The sequence below is a fragment of the Corythoichthys intestinalis genome, chromosome 20, assembly GCF_030265065.1.
Source record: "Corythoichthys intestinalis isolate RoL2023-P3 chromosome 20, ASM3026506v1, whole genome shotgun sequence".
Taxonomy (NCBI): Eukaryota; Metazoa; Chordata; class Actinopteri; order Syngnathiformes; family Syngnathidae; genus Corythoichthys; species Corythoichthys intestinalis.
Genome location: NC_080414.1, coordinates 33,915,208 through 33,942,178, shown reverse-complemented (window position 1 = coordinate 33,942,178; position 26,971 = coordinate 33,915,208). Strand labels below are relative to the sequence as shown.

At 40.8% G+C, this 26,971-nt stretch overlaps 1 protein-coding gene across 2 annotated transcripts in view; it reads left to right on the top strand.

Moving 5' to 3' along the window:
• Window positions 1–26,971, top strand: part of col11a1a (collagen, type XI, alpha 1a) — a 193,780-nt gene that overhangs the window by 36,540 nt on the left and 130,269 nt on the right. For both annotated transcript variants that reach the window (XM_057824244.1, XM_057824243.1), the window contains exons 5-6: window positions 20,181–20,306; window positions 25,656–25,751. In XM_057824244.1, the coding sequence (XP_057680227.1) occupies window positions 20,181–20,306; window positions 25,656–25,751 (222 nt within the window). The remainder of the gene's footprint in view (window positions 1–20,180; window positions 20,307–25,655; window positions 25,752–26,971) is intronic.

Here is a 26,971-nt window from a genome sequence, read left to right as displayed (position 1 = left end):
ACGAACAAACGCTCAACATTAGATATGGTCATCTTGTGAGCCCTTGAAGACAGATGACATAGTTGCTTTAGTGACCTGAATGGGCTAAGCTACATTAGGACAGATAATGGCCTTAAACGTGTACCGTATTTTCTGCACTATAAGGTGCACCTAAAAGCCTCCAATTTTCTCAAACGCAGACAGTGCGCCTTATAATCTGGTGCGCCTTATGTATGGATCAATATTGGTTAATCATTGCATGACATTCCCTTTAGCGTATCACCATCTATTGGATGTATAACGCAACCCCAACCACTATTACTACTACTACTACTACTGCGCCTTATAATGCAATGCTCTATATGTATGAAAACCGTTTAAAAATAGGCCAGTCATTGAAGGCGCGCCTAATTCTCTAATGTGCCTTACAGTACGGAAAATACGGTACTGTAATTTTTAGACTATAAGCCGCTACTTTTTTCCATCATTTTGAATCCTGCGGCTAATGGTCCAGTGCGGCTTATTTGTCGATTTATATGGGTTAATAGGTAACACTTTATTTGACTGGGGCGTCATAAGACCGTCATAATTATGACATGACACTATCATGGGCATTACTGAATGCTTATAACAGATGTCATTAAGTGTCAAATTATGTCACTAACTAAATTTTTGTCCAACTTGGATCTTTTACATCCATTCAAAAGTGAGCTAATTTGATGGATAACATTAAATTACATCTGTTATACGCATTTATAAATGCTTATGACAGTGTCATGTCATAATTATGATTGTCTAATGACAGTTTTATGGCACCACTGTCAAATAAAGTGTTACCAAATACCATAACTAGCAATTAATGAAACAACTGGAACAGTAAATGAAGAAATAATTAGCACAGAACATGAATTTTGATTGATATTTACCTCTGTAGTGCTGCAATGCATGCTAGGAGGCGTGTTGGACAACAACAGTGTTGATAGCAGGTGGCAGCAGTGGTTTACTGTGTCCCCCAAGGGAGGAGTGATGGCCAAATGAAGCTTTTTGAAGCCAATTGGTTCAACGCTTCATGGTGGTTCATTTGGTCTAATGATAGACACTTATTATACAGTGAGGACAGCTATGGCTTATAGTCCAGTGCGGCTTATCTATGAACAAATGCCGTTGTCGTGTCAAATTTGTTGGGTGGTGGCTTACACTCAAGGGTGCCTTATAGTGAGAAAATTACGGCAATTAGTTAGACTATACAGCATGTCAGCTACTTTAATGTACCTCTTTTCCGGAGATCTTATTACACGGACTACAAGAGCGCAATATTTCCTGAATGGCGCCTAAAGCACCTAGTATAGCCAGGCTATCCAAATAATAATTGGATAGGCCATTAGGCGAATTGTACAGACGTGGCTTTCCTGCTCCTCTTTTTACAACTGAAAGAGCTTGTAAATTTTACGCTTAGTTATGTACGGAGAAGACAATGTTAAAAAATTATAAGCTTCCGGTTCAGAGGTGACCCACGCGGACGATGACGTCTCAAATGAGGCTGCTCCTTTTAGCGCAGGTGTAGTCTGCGCAAATGCAGACGTTTATAAACACACCTTAAACGTAGTGCGAACAGGTATAAAATATTGCCCGAATTACAAGATACATTCATATCCGTTCCACTGTAGACGTAGCCGAAGTGATTTGATCTGCTTTGCCAAGTGGTTGCGTATGAAAGAATATGATCATAACTAGCGATAAAAGTAGATCTTTCTTTTAGTAAACCAGTGCATGTCTGTGTACATATTATCATTATACGTATATATTATAACACATTACATATTTTATCCAGTGTTATCTGCAATGTACAGTACTTACAAAATCAGCTGGGCCGACAACGAAAAGTGGTATTTGTCATGTGGCAAAATGGATTTTGCGATGTGGTATTTTTTTTTATTTTTGCCATGTGCCATGTGTTTTTTTGGTATGTGGCAAAATGTATTTTGGTTTGTGGCATTTTTATTTATTTATTTATTTTTTGGTATGTGGCATTTTTGGGGGGTTTATGGCATTTTTGCAGGCCATGACATTGACGGCTATGCACATCCAAATTTTCCATTCATATTAAATGGCAGAAAAACATGTGTGGCTGTGAATTTTGACCATACCTATACCATTACGGCGCATTGACGTTCAACTGGCACCCAAATAAGACTATGCCATTGACTAATGGTAAGTGTATAGTCAAAAATCACAGCCACACGTTTTTCTGCCATTTAAAATTAATGCAAAATTTCGTCGTGTATAGCCGTCAATGGCATAGCCTTACTTGGGTACCAGTTGAATGTCAATGCGCTCTAATGGTAAGTGTATAGTCAAAAATCGCAGCCACACATGTTTTTTTGCCAATTAAAACGAATGGAAAATTTGGACGTGCATAGCTGTCAATTGCATGGATGTGCATGGCCTGCAAAAATGCCATATACCCTCCAAAAATGCCACATACCAAACAAAATATACCACAAACCAAAATCCATTTTGCCACATATCAATAAAAAATGCCGCATGGCAAAATCCAATTTGGTACATGGCAAATACCACTTTTGGTTCTTGCTCGCTTAAATTTTAACATGGTTTCCAGGCTCTCAAAGTCACTTCTACCAAGATTACATTCAAAAACAGCCTATTTAAATATTTTTATGCACAAGTCCTTTTTCTCATTGAACTCTTGTACCGTAGTCATTATGACCGCCCCATGAGATGGTTTTTGTGCAGTACTTTGCAATGTTTCCTCTAGGAGGGGCTTATTTTAGGAGTTCTGGCTTTACTCCAAATTGCCAAAGGCTTTTATCTCAGCAGTCAACCATAGAAGACAGACCTGAAGCCTCGGCCTAACACTCCCCAGGTGTTACCCTGCACAAAACATCTTTTACCATCACAGCTGCTCTCTCCAAACCCCTGCCTGCCTGTCTGTCTCTTGGTTCCTTTTGGTGTTCCCCCTCCTGAGTTGGCAGCTTTTAACTTGCCTGTTCTTGAGCTCGTGAATTGGCTCGTCTTTGCCAAATGGCACGGCTACAATATTATTTTTGCCTGGAAAGAAAGGTCAGAGTGGCAAGTAGGTTTCCAAGTAGACTTAATGATCTTGTAATTTTTTTATTCATTCTACTCTATGCTACTGGAAATTCCATGTTGCACTTGTATTTTTGGGAAATTATGTTTTTATTGTAATTATTTTGTAACCTCTATGTCGCTGCGGTCTGTGTGCAAATGGTTGGCTCACAGATGTGGACTAATTAGAACTGACTCAAGGTAAGGTTCAAGCATTCAATGTTGGTCTTAGGGTGACACATGAGGTAATACATGTCATTTTGAGTCAGGGTAAAGCTTGATCTAGCTTTTCCTGTCCAGTTTCCCCAAACGCATACACACCTTACATTGGCGAGAGCTTGTCAGTCATAGAGTTTTTGTTACAGCCATGCATTTGCTTTGGGAGATAATTAAATCTTTTGGTAAACATAGGAGGTTCATTGAGACCTTTTGAAAAAGAATGTTGCTTAAAAGGATAATACTGAATTGGTCATCTGCCAGGAAAGATGCTGTTGATTCAGTCCAGTGTTGTTTTTTGCATCCCTTTTAATCCCTTTTGTTTTAGTCTTTTGGACAAAAATACTTAGTAGTCTTAGTCATATTTTAGTCATTTCAAAATGTGTTCGTTTTAGGGTGACCACTTCCATAAGGTCAAAATGGAGGACATATTAAAAAAAAAAAAAAGAAACACTTGACATCAGACTTGAGGTGTATTTTCATCATGAAAAAAGTTTTTCACTTTTTAAAGATCATATTTGTGTAACTAAATAGTAAAAAAAAATACTAATTAAAAGTCAAACTTTTTGGATAAGTTATTTAGTTGACAGTACTGTATTTTCAAATTGCAATGTGCCCAAAAACAAATCTTATCGTGAGACAATGTTCGGCCAAAATAAAGTAAGTAAATAAGTAAGTAATAAGTAAGTTTTTATTCATTATTTATTTTTACTTTTCCATTTCCTCAAACATAGACTTCATAATATATTCATGCGGCGCGGGGCCGATTAATAGGGGGCCTACCTCCGTCAAAGCTGACCGAGGGGAAACACAGACAAATAGCTTTTTGCGTTGAAAATGCTTAAATCCCTGATTTCTTCATAGGTATGGACGTAAAACAGTCAATTCTTAGTCAAAAGCAAAAAAACGGGCAGTTAGCATTTTTTCTATGTAAATATGTCAAATGTGCTGCCAGTCTTTAAGCCACTGTGGCGCCGCCTTATCACCACAAAGAGCTTTTTACGTTGAAAATTGTTGTGAATAAATGCTTAAATCCCCGAATTCTTTGTAGATATGGACGTAAAGCAGTCTTGATTCTTGGTCAAAGGCAAAAAAACGGGCAGTTAACATTTATTTTACGTAAATGTTGAGAATTATGACGCCAATGCCGTAGCAGTTAAATTCTCCCATTGATTTGTTTTCACGTTTCAAAGTGCATGCATAGTACGAAAAATATAATTACCTTAAATCCTCAAGCAAATCACTCCTGAGACGATCCTTCCTGTTTGTATGTGGTACAGCTTTCGTACTTTTTCAACCTAAATCCGGTGTTGGATGGCTGCATGTGTTTGATAATAACTTCGACCAACTGAAGGGGACGTGTGAGATGGCCCCCTACTTGAAGGCGTGCCGCAGTGTCTGGGGTGCGTCGCGTAAATATCATTGTGAAGTCTATGCCTCAAAATACTTTTGACTTGTGTTTTCCTCTGATAGCTTTTAAGCATTGTGTTTTCTTGTGGTAGCTTTAAAGCAGATTGTTAATCTCTTGACCACATTAGTCACGTCGCGTATTTAAACCAGCCTTGATATTATTACGTTTAAGTATTTTCTTAAGGCATTTTCTAGTACGTTCTAGTACGCATCTAAAAAAAAACAAGCTAAACGTGCACGCAGTATTAGTGTCTCAAATTCACCATTGGTAGATGTTTCGCTGGTGTAGATATTTTGGCAGAACAGCGGTATTAACAAGAAACATTTGTAACAAACAAAATTCTTAAGAACAAGAAATTTACTATGGTAAAAAATTTGAGCATTTTCAACGACTCAAAAGAAGTGAACCCTTTATACTGTAAGAGGAACAACTTTACACAGTTCAGTTATTTAGTTATTTTGTTATCCAGAGGCGATGATGGTTCTCAAAAAGTGTTTTCAATGTCGACGCGCCAGCTCCTCACATTTATGTTTCGCGCTCGCCGCGTGACGTTTTACCGCTGCTTTGCCCTTCCTGCTCACATCCACGTCACACCGCCAATGCATGCAGAAACCGTTGAATGAGTCTCGACTGTTTTGGCGAGGAAATCGTGCTCTTTCGTCCATTCAGTGTTAAAAGATGTCCACTGTTTTGGCATGTTTGCTAGCAGTGTTGTAAAATCTCGGCGAGGAAATTATGTTGTCAGATAGGCATGCGTGTAGTTTTGTTTTCATATTATAGGACGTTTTTAACTGAAGTCACTCTTGGCCAATCACAGACTGGTTGTGACAACCGTGGGGCTGAGTTGCGACACATAACTTAACCGCAGCTGAATCACTGAAAAGGCTGAGTCTCCATCCTAAAACCGGACAGGTGGTCACTCTGGTCTGATGATCACTCAGCACAGACCTTTAAAGGCTGAAGCAGCATTGCATATTCTCTCTTGTCAAGACAGGAAAACAGACCTTACAGTACTTCTAAACAAGCAAGATGGAGCGCAGCTTAGCTCTAGATGCAACCTAACTCCGGTGAGTAGGGAGAGTTGCAGCACATCTCACATGAGTGACATGACCCAAACACTGCAACGATGCAAGCTGACGTACTCCACGCACAATATGAAAATGTCACGCATTTTGAACATATGACAGAAACAATGTTGCATTTCCACCTCGTTGTCGTCTCGTTAGAAGAAAACTGGCATTTGTCTCCTTATGTTCTAGTCTCACAAACACCTTTTTTAGTTGGTCATCGTGACGTCATCGACATGAAAAAATTGTTCGTCGACGAAATATTTTCGTTATCGTCATTGTTGACAAAAGCAACAATGATTCAATCTGAAGAAAAACATCCAAAAATCATCTACAGAAACAGAACCTCTATGGCTATGGGGCGCCGTTTGTAAAGCAGTACATGCTAAAAATTGCGACATAATTTTCTCACATTTAGCGCCACACAGTGTTTAAAATGGTTTGAAATTTTTAGAGTCACTTTTTTTTTTGCACATTTACAATGCAATTTAGCAACTGAAATATTTAGTTTTTAATAAGACGTTTTAGACCTGAATGTTTAAATCCAGAACTAAGTATTTAATTTTAATAATACATTTATATCCAATATCCTAAATGTTGAATCTGGAAATGGTTTGGAACTAGATATTTATCTTAATATGCAAATTCACATGACTGGACACTGGAAGTAACAAAATAAAAGCTGGAGCAACTCAGACTGTCCATCCATCCATCCATCCATTATCTTCCGCTTGTTCCGGGGTCGGGTCGCGGGGGCAGCAGCTTTAACAGGGAAGCCCAGACTTCCCTCTCCCCAGCCACTTCAACCAGCTCCTCCGGCGGGATCCCAAGGCGTTCCCAGGCCAGCCGAGAGACATAGTCTCTCCAGCGTGTCCTGGGTCGTCCCCGGGGCCTCCCGCCGGTGGGACATGCCCGGAACACCTCTCCAGGGAGGCGTCCGGGAGGCATCCGAACCAGATGCCCGAGCCACCTCAGCTGGCTCCTCTCTACGCGGAGGAGTAGCGGCTCGACGCCGAGTCCCTCCCGGATGACCGAGCTTCTCACCCTATCTCTAAGGGAGAGCCCGGACACCCTGCGGAGGAAACTCATTTCGGCCGCTTGTATCCGGGATCTTGTTCTTTCGGTCACGACCCAAAGCTCGTGACCATAGGTGAGGGTAGGAACGTAGATCGACTGGTAAATCGAGAGCTTTGCCTTTCGGCTCAGCTCCTTCTTCACCACTACGGACCGGTGCAGCGTCCGCATTACTGCAGACGCCGCACCGATTCGCCTGTCGATCTCCCGCTCCCTCCTACCGTCACCCGTGAACAAGACCCCAAGATACTTGAACTCCTCCACTTGGGGCAGGATCTCATCCCCGACCCGGAGAGGGCACTCCACCCTTTTCCGACTGAGGACCATGGTCTCGGATTTGGAGGTGCTGATCTTCATCCCAACCGCTTCACACTCAGCTGCGAACCGCTCCAGTGAGAGTTGGAGGTCACGGCTTGATGAAGCCAACAGCACTAAATCATCTGCAAAAAGCAGAGATTCAATGCTGAGGTCACCAAACCGGACCCCCTCAACGCTTCGGCTGCACCTAGAAATTCTGTCCATAAAAGTTATGAACAAAATCGGTGACAAAGGGCAGCCTTGGCGGAGTCCAACCCTCACTGGGAACGAATTCGACTTACTGCCGGCAATGCGGACCAGACTCTGACAGCGGTCGTACAGGGACCGAACAGCCCTTACCAAGGGGCTCGGTACCCCGTACTCCCGGAGCACCCTCCACAGGATTCCCCTAGGCACACGGTCGAACGCCTTCTCCAAATCCACAAAACACATGTAGACTGGTTGGGCGAACTCCCATGCACCCTCGAGGACCCTGCTGAGGGTGTAGAGCTGGTCCACTGTTCCACGGCCGGGACGAAAACCACACTGCTCCTCCTGAATCTGAGATTCGACTTCCCGACGGACCCTCCTCTCCAGCACCCCTGAATAGACTTTACCGGGGAGGCTGAGGAGTGTGATTCCTCTATAATTGGAACACACCCTCCGGTCCCCCTTTTTAAAAAGGGGGACCACCACCCCGGTCTGCCAATCCAGAGGCACTGTCCCCGATGTCCACGCGATGTTGTAGAGGCGTGTCAGCCATGACAGCCCTACAACATCCAGAGCCTTTAGGAATTCCGGGCGGATCTCATCCACCCCCGGGGCCTTGCCACCGAGGAGCTTACCAACCGCCTCAGTGACTTCAACCCCAGAGATCGAAGAGCCCACCTCAGAGTCCCCAGACTCTGCTTCCTCAAAGGAAGGCGTGTCGGTGGAATTGAGGAGGGCTTCGAAGTATTCTCTCCACCGACTCACGACGTCCCGAGTCGAGGTCAGCAGTACACCATCTTCACTATACACAGTGTTAATAGTGCACTGCTTTCCCCTCCTCAGACGCCGGATGGTGGACCAGAATTTCCTCGAAGCCATCCGGAAGTCGTTTTCCATGGCCTCACCGAACTCCTCCCATGTCCGAGTTTTTGCCTCGGCAACCGCCGAGGCCGCAGTCCGCTTGGCCAGCCGGTACCTGTCAGCTGCCTCCGGAGTCCCACAGGCCAAAAAGGCCCGATAGGCCTCCTTCTTCAGCTTGACGGCATCCCTTACCGCTGGTGTCCACCAGCGGGTTCGGGGATTGCCGCCACGACAGGCACCAACCACCTTACGGCCACAGCTCTGATCGGCCGCCTCAACAATGGAGGTGCGGAACATGGCCCACTCGGACTCAATGTCCCCCACCTCCCCCGGGACAAGGGAGAAGTTCTGCCGGAGGTGGGTGTTGAAACTATTTCTGACAGGGGATTCTGCCAGACGTTCCCAGCAGACCCTCACAATACGTTTGGGCCTGCCAGGTCTGGCCAGCATCTTCCCCCGCCATCGGAGCCAACACACCACCAGGTGGTGATCAGTTGACAGCTCCGCCCCTCTCTTCACCCGAGTGTCCAAAACATGCGGCCGCAAGTCCGATGACACGATTACGAAGTCGATCATCGAACTGCGGCCTAGGGTGTCCTGGTGCCAAGTGCACATATGGACACCCCTATGTTTGAACATGGTGTTCGTTATAGACAAACCGTGACGAGCACAGAAGTCCAATAACAGAACACCACTCGGGTTCTGATCGGGGGGGCCGTTCCTCCCAATCACGCCCCTCCAGGTCTCACTGTCATTGCCCACGTGAGCGTTGAAGTCCCCCAGTAGAACGAGGGAGTCCCCAGAGGGGGCGCTCTCTAGCACACCCTCCAAGGACTCCAAAAAGGGTGGGTATTCTGAACTGCTGTTCGGTGCATAAGCACAAACAACAGTTAGAACCCGTCCCCCCACCCGAAGGCGGAGGGAGGCTACCCTCTCGTCTACCGGGGTAAACCCCAACGTACAGGCACCAAGCCGGGGGGCAATAAGTATGCCCACACCTGCCCGGCGCCTCTCACCATGGGCAACTCCAGAGTGGAAGAGAGTCCAACCCCTCTCGAGAGGATTGGTACCAGAACCCAAGCTGTGTGTGGAGGAGAGTCCGACTATATCTAGTCGGAACTTCTCTGCCTCACACACCAGCTCAGGCTCCTTCCCTGCCAGAGAGGTGACATTCCATGTCCCAAGAGTTAGCTTCAGCAGCTGGGGGTCGGACCGCCAAGGCCCCCGCCTTTGGCTGCCGCCCAACTCCCTACGCACCCGACCCCTTTGGCCCCTCCCACAGGTGGTGAGCCCATGGGAAGGCTCAGACTGTCCGTTTATGTTAATTAAAAATGAATAAAACCTACTCAACGGTGGCAGTCGGTCGGCTCTTGGACATGAGTCATTGTGATTATAACAATATATAGCTAAAATACACATTTAGGAGAAACTATTTAAAGAGTGTTTTGTGTGCGCCAGCTTTTATTTTGTTACTTCCGGTCTCCAGTCATGTGAATTTGCATATTAAGCTAAATATTTAGTTCCAACGGTTTCCAGATTTAACATTTAGGATGCAGGACATAAATTTAAGATTTAAATTAAATATTTAGTTCTGGATTTAAACAATCAGGTCCAAAACATCTTATTTAAAAAAATATTTAAGTTGCTAAATAATGTTTTAAATGTGCAAAAAAAAGTGACTCTAACTCGGTTCATATCATGACTAATAATAATAATGTTTTTTAACATTTATTTTTTTCCAAGACGAACCAAAACAAACACCTAATTGCAAAATTTGCATCCGGCTTGCACTTGATTTTCCTGGATTTTCTTAAAAAAACAATTTGAGGGCTCTTTTATAAGGGAAATCAGCAATCGGTGGTCACATTTATAGTCAATGCAAGGCATGGTTCAAGTCCCTCTGCAGCCGGTTCCTCAGGTCTGTCTTCACCTACATAGGAATAAAAAAAAAAAAAAGATCCAGGAAACAAAGACATACAAGCATCTCTAACTGTACATTGTACAGTTGACCAAATGTCTTACTCCGTTCATTGCAGAGAAATCTCTCTCACAGTTCACTGTTGAGTCACTGTCAACGCAAAAGCCGACCGTTGGCTCAAGCAAGGTTACAGCCCGCCCCATTCATCTGTGGGGCAATCTTTACCATCATGCTGACCTGGTCCACATTCTGAAACGCATTCAATGGATCAGCCATTAGGACTACCTTGTTTCATTCCCTTGTTTTCACAGATTAAGTTAAAAGTTAAAACTGAAGTGTCTTTGTGGGAGGTACAGTACTTTTCTGTTTTAAAGTTACTCCGTAGTGTAAACTGATATTAAAAAAAAAAAAAAAAAAAAACGATTTCTTTCAATGAGATGAATAGTACTTATTTCGCCATCTGTTTTGTAATTTTTGGGATCAGGAATATGCCATTTTATGAACAATAAACCTTTTTCAACACTGTAACATAAACCTTTTTCAACACCGTAACATAAGTTAAAACAATACAATTATGATTAATAAAAATTATAGTTGCACAATTCTTAATACTCACTTTGATTTGTGTGGTGCAGCCAGGACTTGACCTTTGCCATTTCTGTCCATGTTGCCTCCCTGTTAGCTTAGTTCTCCTTCCCTGGACTTAGTGCACCTTCCTAATCTGCATCTCCAGCTGTGATCTTGCCTCATTCCGTTTTTGAAAACGTTATTTCAACATTAAAATACAACGCTTGTCATAACCATTTGGTTATTTCTACTCCTCGGAAAGTGAGCGCTAAATACATATAGAACCTGGGAGCGTGAGCCTTGCGTTCCAAGGTATTTAATTAGCATGCTAATTATTTTCACTATTATTTAATTAATTTCAGAACGTGACGGTCTACATCACCACAACAATAATAGTATTTTTGTTACCTAAACCTCATCTTCTAGAATTTGTCTCTTTCCAAAATACTTCAAAAACTCATCTGAAATTACAACAAATGACATCTGTAGCGAAAAAATGCTATGCTAGGACGTGACGATTCGGGTCAAAAACACGCCATAAAGAACTTAAACGTTACCTCGATGTCCATATTAAGGTCCCTTTTCACAGGCTTAAACCAGAATTGCATTCATTAAGTTGAAATACCTTTCTGCAGATTTTTCCTATAGAGCCTACCCACCGACGTCATAAAACCACGTGCTCGCTGTATGGTTCCGCCCACTTGTCCGTCATTTTGTCTCTCTATTAGTATTGGTTTCAATTGATCGAGGAATTTAAAATGCATTTCATGGAAGACCCGGTGCTTTCTGATGCCGTAAACTCACTGGATGTGTTGCATAAAAGGCGTTATGTGGAAAAGCTTCGTTCTATACAGTCGACAGATCCATATTTGATGCCTAAATCGATGATTTTTGACCGGCTGCCTTCAGCGTCTCTGCCTGACCCTGATATTTACAACTATCTTGTCCACACAAAATCAGCCTATTCCCACGAAAGTTTGAAAAACTTTAAGAGCTTGGAGGCTTATAAATGCTACGTTGCTGGTTGGGTGAAACAGGTCCTCGTACATGAAAATTCGGCAGGAATCTTGTGCTCGGAAGGTGAGTTACGAAATTTTCAATTCAAAATCTTTTGTTCTTGCTAACATCCACTGTCAAGTCTAATGTATTTCATGTCATTTGTCAATGGAGCTAGGGCTTTTAATGTTTATATGGTTTAGCAATAGCACTCACTACATACATACGTGTATGTTGTCGGCGATTAGCCTAGCAATGATCTTAATTGTGGTTGTCAGCCCAAAACCCTCTAAATATATATTAAATGCATCTTACCAGATATAAAATGACTACTACATAATCTGTGGTAATCGTTTGGAGCCCAGTTTTCTCGTCGAATTGCAGCAGCCCATCTCGCTCTCTTCTCTCCGGGTCTCTCGGAATCCGGTAGAACTTCAAGTCTCTCCGTCTTCTCCGTCTATCTTCTCTGTTATTGCAACCGACCGCCACACACGCCTTCACCATTTTGATTATTAATGTTAACGAGCAGAAAAACACGTCGTAAATAGGAGGAATGTACGTAGCCGTAACAGGTCAACACGATGTGTTGCCGGACAAGTGGGCGGCACCAGTCAGGAGAGCGGAGTTGTGACGTCACGTGGGTAGGGTCTATTTCCAACTACGCGCCCCTACTGAGGCGCTAGTTAACTACAGGAAAACCGATGTGATTTTCAAATAAGGCGTGTGCAGGAACAATTTGTATTTCACGTGCTATTTCAGAAATAGTGCGTAAATAATGAGCTATATATATTATTTTAGACGTCATTTTAAATTATACAAATTATAAATTAGAATGTATCTTTAAAAACAATCTCATTTGCAATGCGTGGCAGCTCATTTTGATGTAGCGACGTGCCACAATCTTCTCTATGTAGGGGCAACCCTGCACTCCTCAATTCAACACTAATATTGAAAGAGGAGTTCAGAATTTTCCAAGAAAGAATCAGCTGATTTTCACTAAACGGACAGCTTTTCATGCAGTTCATGCACACATTAAACAGTCACATATAGGTCATTACATACGTTAACCATGAACGGGCCCTTATGTCAGTTTTAGTAGTTTGTGTACATGTTAATCACCAGTCACCACCAAATTTGCCGAAGGGGTGTGGCAACACATCTCAGACAAATCGCATTCTTGCTGAAGACAGATTTAGAGCTGGTTACTTCAAGGGCTCACAATTGTAAGTTGGCTTCTATGAAAACAACTAAGCTATTTGTTGCTGCAGGGCTGCGTGAGACCACATCAGGATAAATATATATATTTTTTTAAAACTTAATTGCAAATGCATTATGCAATACATTCTTGCAGTGTAAGATTAAGTCATTGGCATCTTCTATTTGGCCCACAAACTGCCTGACATTTAGGGGTGTGAACCTCTGAGTACCTCATGATAAGATACAATTTACGATACAAGGCTCATGATAACGATTATCCCACAACATTGTGATATAACGATTATCGGTACATGGGTCAGGAAATCATGTTAGGATTCTACAAAACTAATAAACCGAAAAACAAGCTTTTTTCATCCTTCTGCTGTGAATTGAATTAAGTTTACCACTAGTAGACGTCCAATTCATTAAACTAATGTTCATTTGCTGTCAACCTCCAACTTCAAACGGATTGGACATCTGTGGTGGTCAATGGCAACCGATGAGTTTAATTTGGGGGGCATTTCAGGTCATTTGCTGTTGATTTTCCAGTCATGTTCTGTTTATTTTGCGCATACGAGGAGTTTAAGGGGGCCAGGAAGACCTGGCCAGCCCCAGTGGCCGAAAATTGTCATTGCATGCAATTGACTTTCCTATATATGATTTTAAAATTAAGAGTTTTCCGGTAAAATATTGTCTATACAAGTTGTAAAGCAATAAAACAACAAAAATGAAAAAAAAAAAAAAAAAAAACATTATAGTGGGTCAATTATTTTTTTGAACAGCTCATGTGACTAGCACCTTAGACGGTCATTTGCTTTGGTTAGCCAAAACCACCTGAGGACAGAAGAAGCAAGATGGATATATGTCATTTTTTCAAACCTAAGCTTTCAAAAGCGACAACAACTATTGAGCAAGAACCAAGGATTGAAAATTGGGACCATGAAATGCCAGAGATCACCGCCAAAATGGTGAGCGGAGTTTCAATTTGCCCCACTAAAGACTAATTGTACAACAGAGCCACCACCGGCGAGCATACCATATTCAATGGCTGACGATCTTGGAGAAAATTATAGCTGTCCTAAGCAGCCTCAAAAATGATGGGAAACAAAAAAAAAGCTCATTTTCGCCCCTCCCATTTCTGCAGATTTTTAAATATATCTTTTCATGGGACAACCCAGACAAAATGACACTTTTAAACAATGAAAAGTATGTGTGCAGCGTATATAATAGAGTTAATTTATTTTCCTGTCAAACTCAAAATATAGCCATTAATATCTAAACCCCTGGCAACAGAAGTGAGTACAACCCTTAGTAACTACATCCCTAAATGTCCAAATTGAGTACTGCTTGTCATTTTCCCTCCAAAATGTCATGTTACACCTGGTCCAGGTGTGCATAAGGAGCAGGTGTGTTCAAATTTGTAGTGCAGCTCTCACACTCTCTTATACTGGTCACTGAAAGTTCCAACATGGCATCGCATGGCAAAGAACTCTCTGAGGATCTTAAAAGACGTATTGTTGCGCTACATGCCAAGGCTACAAGAAGATTGACAACACCCTGAAAGTGAGCTGCGGCACAGTGGCTAAGATCATCCAGTGTTTTAAAACAGCAGGGTCCACTCAGGACAGGCCTCGGGTTGGACGTCCAAAGAAGCTGAGCACACGTGCTGAGCGTCACACCCAAATGCTTTGTTTGAAAGATCGTCGCAGGAGTGCTATCAGCATTGCTGCAGAGATTGAAGAGGCGGGGGGTCAGCCTGTTAGTGCTCAGACCATACGCTACACTCTACATCAAACCATGTCCTATGGTCTGATGAGACGAAGTCTAATTTGTTTGGTTCCGATGGTCTCAAGCATGTGTGGCGGCGACCAGGTGAGGAGTACTAAGATAAGTGTGTCAAGCATGGTGGTGGGAATGCCACGGTCTGGGGCTTCATGAGTGCTGCAGGTGTTGGAGAGTTACATTCCATTGAGCGAAACATGAACTCCAACATGTACTGTGAAATACTGCAGCAGAGCATGGTGCCCTCCCTCCAGAAACTGGGTCGCAGGGCAGGGTTCCAGCATGATAATGACCCCAAACACACCTCCAAGATGACAACTGCTTTACTGAAGAGGCTGAGGGTAAAGGTGATGGACTGACCAAGCATGTCTCCAGACTTGAACCCAATAGAACATCTTTGGAGTGATCCTCAAGCAGAAGGTGTAGGTGCGCAAAGTCTCAAATATCCGGCAGCTTCGCAACATCGTCATAGAGGAGTGGAAGAGCATTCCAGTGGCAACCTGTGAAGCTCTGGTCAACTCCATGCCCAGGAGAGTAAAGGCAGTTCTGGATAATAGTGGTGGCCACACAAAATATTGACAGTTGACATGTTGTATGTTAATATCAACAACTTTCACTAAGGCAGTATTCAATTTGGATATTTAGGGATGAAGTTTCTAAGTGGTGTAGTCACTTTTGTTGCCAGGGGTTAAGATATTAATGGCTACATTTTGAGTTATTTTGAGGGGAAAATAAATTAACTCTATAATATAAACTGCACGCAGACTACTTTTCATTGTGTCATTTTGTCAGTGTTGTCCCATTACAAGATACACTTAAATATCTGCAGAACTGCGAGGGGTGTACTCACTTTTGTGATATACTGTATTATGAAGTCTATGCCCCTACTGAAAATGTCATTAGACGAGAAAGGGTGTTGTTGTGCATTTTGTATTCCACTTGAAATGACCAGTAATACCTTTGTAACTGTAACTATAGGGAAATTAAACCCTTTTAAAAATAGCATTACGTCCACCAAGAGGTAGCCAGGGTGGAATCTTAAGTGTTGAAGTCAAACGGTGCAAGATGTTGATGGATGGTTGAACAAAGAGATTTTCAAGGGGCTCTGCAAGTCTTAGCAAATAGACGGTTTATATGAAGGTACATGTTCAGGATCCATAGATCATATTTTCATGCAGAGGGGGGATACGTGCTCACATTCTCTTGACAAGTTACGGCCTGCTTCACTCATCTCATGTTTGACTGCCAATCATCTATTTGGCCCTTTGACACTGAGGGCCTGATTTCCTAAAGGTTTGCGCATGCAAAAACAGGTGGTAACTTGTTCGCTCATCCAAACACGTGGTCGTCCTTCTACTAACTAGGCGCAACTGGATCGCGTCTACCAAGCACGCTCAAGTGTGGTGAAGTTAATGTTTTACATTGTGGGAGCATCATTTGCAAACTGCTTGTTGTAGCAACAGCAATGCGATGTGTCAAACCTAAGACAAATTTCATTGGTTGATTTTCCGTGTGGTTCACGATTTCCTTTTGTTCAAGTGTCTTTTTAGATGCCAACAAAAATGATTGTGATGAACAGTACGGACTATTCACCAATGAAATTCATGATTGTGCGTTTGTTAGGGCAAGACCTGTGTTGTTTTTGGCAGCCCTTTTAAATTTCGTCTTGGCCTTAGTCTTTTGGACAATAATAGCGAGAACGTAAGACTTATTTCGTCTAGTTTTAGTCCATATTTATTAAAAATGTTTTCGTATTTAAAGAAAAAATAAACTCCATTGTTGGCGAGAACGTAAGACTTATTTTGTCTAGTTTTAGTCCACATTTATTAAAAATGTTTTCGTATGTAAAGAAAAAAAAAAACTCACATATACACATAAACTCACATAAACAAACATAAATAAATAAAGTTTTCCAAATACAGGTAGTCCCAGAGTTACGAACGAGTTCCAGTCCTACGCTGGCGGCGTAACCTGAATTTCCGCGTAAATCGGAACCAACCCTTTAAGTACCCTTTAATCCACCCTAAATATCTAAATAACTATCCGAAAACATGTATCATACATCATTGTACTGTCCTCACATAGACGTTGGAGCTAAGTCCTAGCTAGATAGCGAGCTAAAATGTAATCTGCGCGACTTCTTTGTGAGAGCAAATGCGCTCTTCCTCGTGTGTGTGCAAATGTGTTCTTCTTCGTGTGTATATGTTCCGTTACTCGTGTCCGGAAGTACTATCTGCTCTACGCTTCCTGCGCCAAAATAAAAGCAGTCATTACAAAACAAAAGTCAACATTAAATCAAATGCACATTTTTCCAAAGGGCAGAACAGTCATATTAATAAAATTAAGTAAAAAATAAGATACTGTGAGGTACAGTAAGTTATTGTTTACATGACAAAAAAAAAAAAAAAAAAAAAAAAGATTAGAGACTAAATGGCGGACGAAAAATCGTGTAAGTCGGGTACGTTGTAACCCGGGGACTACCTGTATTTCGAATGAACATTGACAGACGAGCACATATTGTAGCAACTACAAGAGCAACTCCAACTTAGTGATAATACACACTGCAGGAAAACAGTACATTATTTTCGATGAATAATACCCACCTGGACACCACAAATTGTATGTAAAAAAAATTTGTTAGAGAGTTCAAGAAGACGCTCGCCGTTGGCATTAGCCTTTTCCTAACTCGAATGCTATGCTAACGCTACGAGTTACATTTAGTGTGTGATGATCACTCAGCACAGGCCTTTGAAGGCTAAAGCAACATTGTATCTTCTCTCTTCTCTGACCAAGATAAGATAACAAATCTTACCATTTGTGCAATCTGGAGTGCCTAGAGACGAGACTGGCGAATTGGGGCGGGGGGATTGCGACACGTCCAACCAGACACTGGTACAATGCTGGCTCACGGCACATAAAATATCACACATTGTAAACATGTGACATAAACCATTGCCCATTTCCATCTCTTCCGACAAAAAACTGGCATTTGTATCGTTATGTTTTGGTCTCCCAAAACAAGTTTTCATGTCGTCATCCTCATGAAAAAAAGTGTTCGTTGACGAAATTCATTCGTTATTGTCGTCACTGACGAAAGCAACACTGGGGCAGACTCTAGGCCAGGGGTCCTCAAATACAAATCTTGAAGGTTTACTATCATTTTTTTCATAAAAGAATGAGTCCATTTATTAATGTCGGTCAAGTACAAGGCAGGTTGAACGTGTTGAACGTGGTTTTCTTATGACCAAACAAAAATACAGTGCACGTTCTGATTAAATAAAAGTAAATTATCAAAACATTTGCTTGAAAATAAAAATACAAAAAACAACAAAACATGCAAGTATTATTAGTAAATTTTGTAACTGTAAAACACTGTTGGACAAAAAGAAAATGTGCAAGTAGTACAGTACATGTTCACATGTACGGGACATACTGTAAATGACAAGCTATGTCATTAAGGCGCAAACATACTATTTATTGACAGTAACTTTAACTGTAAAACACTGCTCACTGAGAGAAATGGCATTTGGGGGGTCACAAAGCTGTTTACTCACATCATCAGCCAGTATACTTCAATGCGTCTTGTGGTTGATGAGATGTGAGATTTGATTTTTGTTGTCATTTCCTTCTTTTCTTTTCCTTCTAACATTGCTGCCATCACTTCAGTCATACATTCTTTTATTATTTGTCCATCAGAGAGCGGCTTATGTTTGGCCAACACCCACGACACTCTGAGTGAGCACTCCGTTGCAATTTGTTGTTGTGTCATAGATTTAACAATAACCTTCCTTGACTATTGATATGACTGCTTCAACCTGTTAATTTCTTGCCTTCTCAATTCTGATTTAGGAGAACACTTGTCTTCAAAAGAGCTGTGCTCTTTAACATAATGGCATTTCACATTTTCACCTTTTATCAGAGCAACTGTCTTGAAGCATTCATTATAAGCACACAGGTTTATTACTTGCAGTTGGTAAAATGGACGCATATTTGTCAGTCATTTCCTCATTTAAACGGCAATTTTCGTTGTCCATTTTTCTTGTCTTGGTCAAATCTGAGTATGCCATTTTGTTAGATTCTGTCTTCTACTGATGGCAAAAAGAAAACAAACAGATTGCAAAGTGCCGGGTGCGACTCGTGTTTCACACTGCTGCGGTCCACTCTAGATAGCTAGCAGCATGCAGGCTCTCTCAGCCAATCAGCACATCCATGCGCGGTCTCTCAGCCAATCAGCGCATCCATGCAGGCTCTCTCAGCCAATAAGTACATCGTTGTCTTAGAGATGACAAAAGATGTGGGAACATCTGAAGAAGAAGACCAAAAATGAAACAGAATTTAGCGATACAATAGTAGTGCATAGCGATAGATTGGCGATTCATACAAATAATATGTGTTACAAAAAGTATATATATATTTTTTTTGAAAAGTGCCGTTTGCTCTGGGTCCGCAGAGAGGTGTGCCGTGGTCTGGTCGTGGACCGCGGTCCGCTAATTGAGGACCCCGGCTCGAGGCCAATCACAACAAGGAGTCATGCTAATTGCTAAATCACCCCCATATGACAAAATCTCATGTCTGTATTTCTGTGCTTCTGGGTCATTTCAGTGCATTGCAGTCCCTCCAGGTTGTCACACAGAATGGGCACATACTTGTAAACCCCTCTATTATATACTTGTATACAGCATAAATCCAATTACATGCTTGCTTAAAAACTGTATTTGTTTGATACCCATCTACATGAGGATTATTTTGAGCCTTATGTCATATATAGCGTGTACTGATTTCTCATACTGTACATGCCAAACCAGCTTCACATTTGGTTTCAACAGTTGAACATGCTCCATGCCCCTTATGAACTCCACCCTGAAATTTTTGGATTGCTGAGGCATGCAAGGAAAGACAGCAAAGTGTATCTAGTTTGTCTATGTAGTTATTTAGCCACATATTGAATCATAGTTTCATAGGACAATAAAAAAAGCTGTTTTTTTCTCATCTAGAATCCCATAGCTGCTACCATTACTTTAAACATTGCATTACAAAGGACCCTGCATCATGCATCTAAGGGTTAATCTATAACACTGCTGGACACATTAAACCTAGAACGTAGTTGAAGAAAGCTGCAAAGGAGCACATCATAATGCCTGTTGATTGCGTCTGTTGGTATGTATTTACATAGTTTCGTGTGGTAAGAGCCTTCAATGTTAATAATAATCATTTCCCAGTGTTTTAAATTTCTCCCTGCACCATTCGATTGAGATGTGCTCATTTCTCATGTCGATCTTTTATCACACAAGGGCTTTTGTTTATGCTGCCAGACCTCATAAGTGTGAAGGGCCTGAGAGTTGTCACATATAATTTTACATTACACCATCCCACCTAAGATGTGGGAGTCTATGGGCAATATGAGACCTCTCACATTGTCATTCAGTCTTGAAGCTTTATCTTATCTGTGAATTGTATCTATGCACTAAGTAAACACTTACATGACTTAACCTGAGTATGTTTTCACTGTTTTCCGCAGGGTGACATCCAGCAACTTCTGATTGTAGCTGATTCCAAAGCAGCATATGACTACTGTGAACATTACAGCCCGGACTGTGACACCCCCCATGGTGAATCCCTGCAGGCCCAGCAGGCTCAGGAAGAGGTCAGCCAACCAGGGAGGGTGGGGAAATTCTGAAAAGTACATGTTTAGGACCCTAATTATACTTTGTACTCCATTGAAAGCATTAATTCTTTTTAACGTTTCATTATTTCAGCGCTCCACACGGTCACTTCAACAGTTCAGCGTGTTTTTTTTTTCTTTGTTTGCACACAAATAGTTTATGTTTTAATATTGGGCCTCATGGGGGTACTCTGATGGCATTGTTTATTCGAATGAAAATTTGGCCAGCTACCTAATTACACGTTGTACTATATACATTCTTTCATTTAAAACATGTTACTGAATTTCACATTCTTCTGGTCTGAGTTAGCCTGTAGGAATTTCAGTTTCTGGTAAAAGCTCTTAACAAGAATCTGCATATCATCCAAACACTTCATTTAAATGTGTGAATGCATACACTTGAGACTGTAAAGCCAGGAAAGCTTAACTTAAAGTGCGATGTCATAATTTTTTTCAGTCATACTGTATACTTATATACAGGTAGTCCCCGGGTAGTGACGTACTCGACTTAAGTGATTTCGACTTTACGATGGCAGAGTCTCTTCCGCCATTTTGTATCCAGTCGTTTTTTTTTTTTTTTTTTTTTAGTCCCATAAACAGTACCTTATTGTACCTCGCAGGATCTTATTTTTTAGATTTCTTTATAAGTATGACATGTTCTTTCCTCATTACATGTTAAGTTGTTTAGCTTGACAGACAGTAAACAAGGCAACTGTGGTTTTTGAAGCTTTTGACTTCCTTCAGCTTTGACATTTGTAAAGCCGTAACACACATATTTACACTTATGTTCAAAAACAACACACGTTTTAACAATAAAACACTTGGCACAAAACAATTGGTGTTTAAACGTTCATCTAGTCTGATCAATATGGGAATTTAGTAGATTGAATTAGACAAATTTGCTTAACAAAAATCCGCTAGATTAAATTCTGCAAATGCTAATGTATTTACAATTCTCACAGCAAATCGCTCACACATAACTCCACAAACTGTAGCTCTAAACATAATTACAAATGCGTAGACAAACATATATTAGCTGAAACAACTTACAGCCTCATATTGGCCAAACCAGAGCGCAGCTATCCTTTATCCATGTTAGACGGGTCTGCTCCTTAGTCATACAAGGCGACGCTCCAGCCAGACCCAATGCTGCCACCAGAGGGAGGTGTGTCCTCCATCATTAAACAAAATACAATACTTTTAGATTTTTTGGATAGTTATTTTGAAATTTCTGGGTAATTTAAAAGGTTAATTCCGAGTCACGCAGACATTCGGGTTGCGTCGCCAGCGTAGGAACGGAACGCGTTAATAATCCGGGGACTACCTGTACTTTGTATTTTAATCTTGTATATTTCAGTGTAATACACTAGTGTTGAAAAGCACAATTGGCAGTTTTATTGGGGTTCATTGTCTAAATCATCATAGTGTGTTGGCTACAAATAAGGGCTATGCAGCATTCTACTCTTCGGTGATGCTATAGCATGCGCCCTGAGTCAGTTGTGAATATCAATCGTCAAGGTTTTTCCAGAAGTGCAAATGCACACTATTAAAATCAAGAGCCCGAAGAAACTGTACGTACAGGGCACTGTGTACTGAAATGTTTTTATCTTTTGTGAATATTGTAGGGTGTCATTTTGGTTTCAAGATATAGTTCCCTTCATCTGTCTATTCTTTCTTTCTTCCTCCAGATTATCCATTATACAGTGGTATGAAAAAGTATCTGAACCTTTTAGAATTTCTCACATTTCTGCATAAAATCCCCATCAAATGGGAGCTGATCTTTGTCAGAATCACACATATGAAAATACAGTGTCAGCTTAAACTAAAACCACCCAAACATTTATTGGTTTGCACATTTTAATGAGGATAGCATGCAAACAATGACAGACGGGAGAAAAATAAGTAAGTGAACCCTCTGCCTAAGGAGACTTAAAGAGCAATTGAAACCAATTTTTACCCAACATTTTAAGTCAGGTGTGTGCCCAATCTCTGATGAGTGGTTTAAAGCTGCCGTGCCCACTATAAAACACTCACCTGGTAGGAAATGTCTAGATGAGAAGCATTGTCTGATGTGCATCGTGGCTTGGTCAAAAGAGCTGTCTGAAGACCTGCGATCAAGGATTGTTGATTTGTATAAAGCTGGGAAAGGATACAAAACCATCTCTAAAAGTTTGGATGTTCATCAATTGACAGTCACATAAATTGTCTACAAATGGAGAGAGTTTGGCACAGTTGCTTCTCTCCCAAAGAGTGACCGTCCACCAAAGATGATGCCAAGAGTTAAGCGCAGAATACTCAGAAAGGTAAAAAGAACCCTAGAGTGTCTGCTAAAGACTTACAGAAATCACTGTTACAGTCCAATATCTCTGTGAACACATCAACTATATGTAAAACTCTGGCGAAGAATGGTGTTCATGGGAGGACTCCACGTAGTAAGCCACTGCTGTCTAAAAAAAACATTGTTGCTCGTTTAATGTTCGCAAAAAGGCACTTGGAAACTCCACAGAAGTTTTGGCAAATATTTTGTGGACTGATGAAACCAAAGTTTATTTTTTTGGGAGTAACACACAATGTCATGTGTGAAGGAAAATTGGAACAGCTCACCAACATCAACACCTCATCCCCACCGTGAAGCGTGGTGGAGGGAGCATCATGATTTGGGGCTGCTTGTTGCCTCAGAGCCTGGATAACTTGCAATCATTAATGGAAGAAAGAATACAAAACATGTTTAGGATGTTTTGTAGGAAAACCTGAAGCCATCTGTGAGACAGTTAAAGCTGAAAAGAGGATGTATGCTGCAACAAGACAATGATCCAAAACACAGAAGTAAATCAACTTCAGAATGGTTTCAGAAGAACAAAATACACGCTCTGGAGTGGCCAAGTCAAAGTCCAGACTTGAACCCCATGGAGATGCTGTGGTATGACCCAAAGACAGCGATTCATGCCAGCCATCCCAGGAGTCTAACTGAACTACAGCTGTTTTGAAGAGAAGAACGGGCCAAGATTAGTACTGATCAATGTGCTGGACGAGTATTTTTTAACCTTTTTTAAATTACGGCACGTTTTTAATTGGAAAAAATCTAGCGGCACACCACAAATCAAAAAATGTTCCAAAATCATTTTCTGTACAGTATATTTAATTATAAAATAATTTATCAGTATGCATACTTACTCAGTGTGAAACTTGAGCCTGTTTAGATGAATACAAAGCCGATTCTTCAACAGCTCTCAGTCTTTCTGTGTTTTTATTTATTTATATTTTTTGCAGCAGTTACGCTTGAAAAAGCTCAGAATTACAGTATAAGACTGGGACTTGAGCAATGTTTTTAACCGCATCAGGGCTGAACATCTCACAGACAATGGCTTTGCAAGCAGGTAGTAATAATATCTCTATATCTCTGTCACGGTGCGGGACTTTTCCGATTTAGCAACAAGTTCAGCAACAAGGGAACTGGCTTTGAGGGCTTTCTCATTTACCTTTGTAGTTTTTCTCAAAAAAGTTGCCCTTTTCTCTGTGTTTTCACAAAGGCGAACGAAATAGTCCATCGACTTGTTTTGAAGCGACGGGTGTTTCGTTTGAAGATGACGTCTAAACTTACTTGGCACCATGGCGCTGTTGGATAGCTGCTCGTGTCGCTTTGAAGAACTGCTCGGATTTCTAGCCATTAGCCACCTTGCTGTCCTCAACATTGTGTTGGAATAAAACACAGGTTCGAGGATTGACGGTCGTCACATATCGATAAAATAGAAAGGAGACTTTCGAGTATATCGAAATATAATCAGTTTAACCAAATGATGTGCAGTAGACGTGCTAGGGTCCATATTGTCGCAGACAGCATGGTCGCTAATGGCTAGAAATCCGAGCAGTTCTTGAACGTGACACGAGCGATACCTCGCTCATCTGCTGCACACGACCGAGAACCTTGCTACTGCAACTCCGCCCGTCGACGTTAAAAAAAAAAAAAAAATTAAAAAAAAAAAAAAAATATATATATATATATATATATATATATATACACATATATATGTGTGTATATATGTATGTATATATAAATGCGACAATTATTTCTTGTGGCACACCTGACGATCCCTCACAGTGAATCACAGTGATCCCTCACACCAGTTGAAAAACACTGTGCTAGACTACAGGAAGTGTCTGGTTGAAGTTATTGCTGCCAAAGGGGGGGACACACAATATTAAACGTGATGGTTCACTACTTATTTTTCCCCCTTCTGTCATTGTTTTGCATACTATCCTCGTTAAAATATGAAAACCTATAAATGTTTGGGTGGTTTTAGTTAAAACAGACACTGTTTTCTCATCTGTGTGATTTTGACAAAGATCACATCACATTTGATGGGGATTTATTGCAGAAATGTGAGAAATTCCAAAAGGTTCAGATAATTTTTCATACCACTTTACGTATAGGGATGCATAGAAAAATCTAATTACTTGCCAATTGCTAGCTTTAGAGCTATTGGTGAATCGACCTAGGAACAGTCATCGCAGTTAAATATGTCATTCTCATTTGTAGGTGTATATGGTACGTACGAATGAATCCAAAAGTACATCAGACTGAAGTGCAATTAATGAACTGCTCTTATGAGTTATAGTTTGCTCATTTATCAAGCAAGGTCAAACTGGCTATGCTGTAATTATGATTATTTAGCCTCTATGCTTCTGAACAGCATATCTCATTTTTAGGGTATCAATGAAATATTACTGTGAGTGGTGTTAGAATGTGATGACTTTGAAAAACGAGTGAATTCCATCTTTTTGTTTCCTCGGTGAGGATTTGCATACTTCTTGTCAATTCATCTGTCATTAAGGTGACCTTAGATGCCCTGAACTGCGTAATTACATGCTCTCATTGAGAAAGTTCCATTATAATGGGTTTAAGATGCAACTGGTACATCGGACTTTGAAGTTTACTAGTTGTAGTCATCTAATTTATGAGCTCTTAAACATCCCATCTGTTAGCATGTTTTGGAGGCTAATACCGGCAGAGCTTGTTCCCGCATTTCGCTCATCTGCTCGCCACATTTAAGCAACTACCTTTTCAGTAACACTTGTTTCTGATTATTTATCATTATGCAACTCCTGACTATATACTATGTTTGCATATATTCTGGATGCATACAGTGTCATCCAAAAAAAGAAAATATTAATTTGCCCCCTTACAAATAATGCAGTTATTTGATTTTACCTATTTAACATGCTTGTGATGGTTGCATTAGAAGCAACATCATTGCACTCTGCATCCTTGTCGCTAATGTTAACAAATTCCCTCCCTATCTCCCTGTTCTGTCTCTCTACCAACATCTGTAGTACACTACTGATGATATAGAATACTCTCAGTTCTATGATTATGCTGAGGGAGCCACTGACATCGGTCCTACTGATGATGAGTATTCTGAGCCGAAGGTAAATGAAAAATGTAAAACAAATGTGTCATCCCTCTTTGTTTCAATCCTTCTTACGGTTTGTCTTTTGTGTTGTCTGTATCTCAATGTTATGTTTACATGCACATTACTATAGGAATTCCAGAATTTATCAACAATCATGATAGGTTTGAGATGAGCTCCATTCGAATGCTGTTCTATGAAATTGTGCTTTTACAAAGGTTCTAATGCTCTGTTTTTGATTGACAATTTTTGGTTACCTTATGTATCTTAGAGTTTGTGCGTGGATGGGGGTAGGTGAGGGGGGCGGGGCGGGCACGGGGGGTGCTACACAACAATTCACTGCACAATTTGATGATATTATTATAGTTTTTGCAAAATTATTGATACACCAGAAGCACTATATTTTTGATTGTTCTGAAATGTGTAAATCTATGTGACTGACTAAATATATGATTTATTGAGGGTTGTAATCTTACCAAATTACCATGATATTATACAGGCATGAAAATGGGTCAGGGGTTAAAAAGGTGAAAAGGGTGTGGAGGAAATATGTTCCGGTACACTGTACAACTAGGGCTGTCCCAAACGACTAATTTTCTCCCGATTAGTCAGCCAACTATTTTTACGATTAGTCGACCAATCTACTAATCCCCCCCCCCCCTTTTTTTTTCCCACCAATTTAGCAATGAAATTTTTGATGACGCTTATTAATTCACAATTTTTTTCATTGAAGTACAAATAAACACATAAATAACAACAATAAATCACAAATAAACAATTAGGTCAAATGCTGTGCAAAAGAATGGAATGTAAACAGATTCAGAACACTGATTTGGCCTTTCCAACATGATTCAAAACAATTCTTGAAAAAAAATATCTAGCATTACCATTATATATATATGTATATAATAGTATTGTAATCATTGCCAATCAGATTTTTCATAAAGGGTGTCATTTTAAAGCTATTCTTAATGTAGAATCTGAATTCGGAAGTATGTGGGATTAACTCCAGAAATCGTTATTTATATGACGAACATGACGTGCTTTTATTTTTAAATGTTCACTGGAAGTACGTTAGCTAAACCGCTAACAGTAAGCTTTGCTTTCCCCAAAAAAAGGTCTTTTGTCATTGCGTGTGGTGTCAGTAATCAATTTTTAAAATATTTTTTCATTTGCAAATGTTGTTAACTAGTGATTATTCATGTTTGAAGTGTCACCTTTTAACTGCAAGTTTGTCTT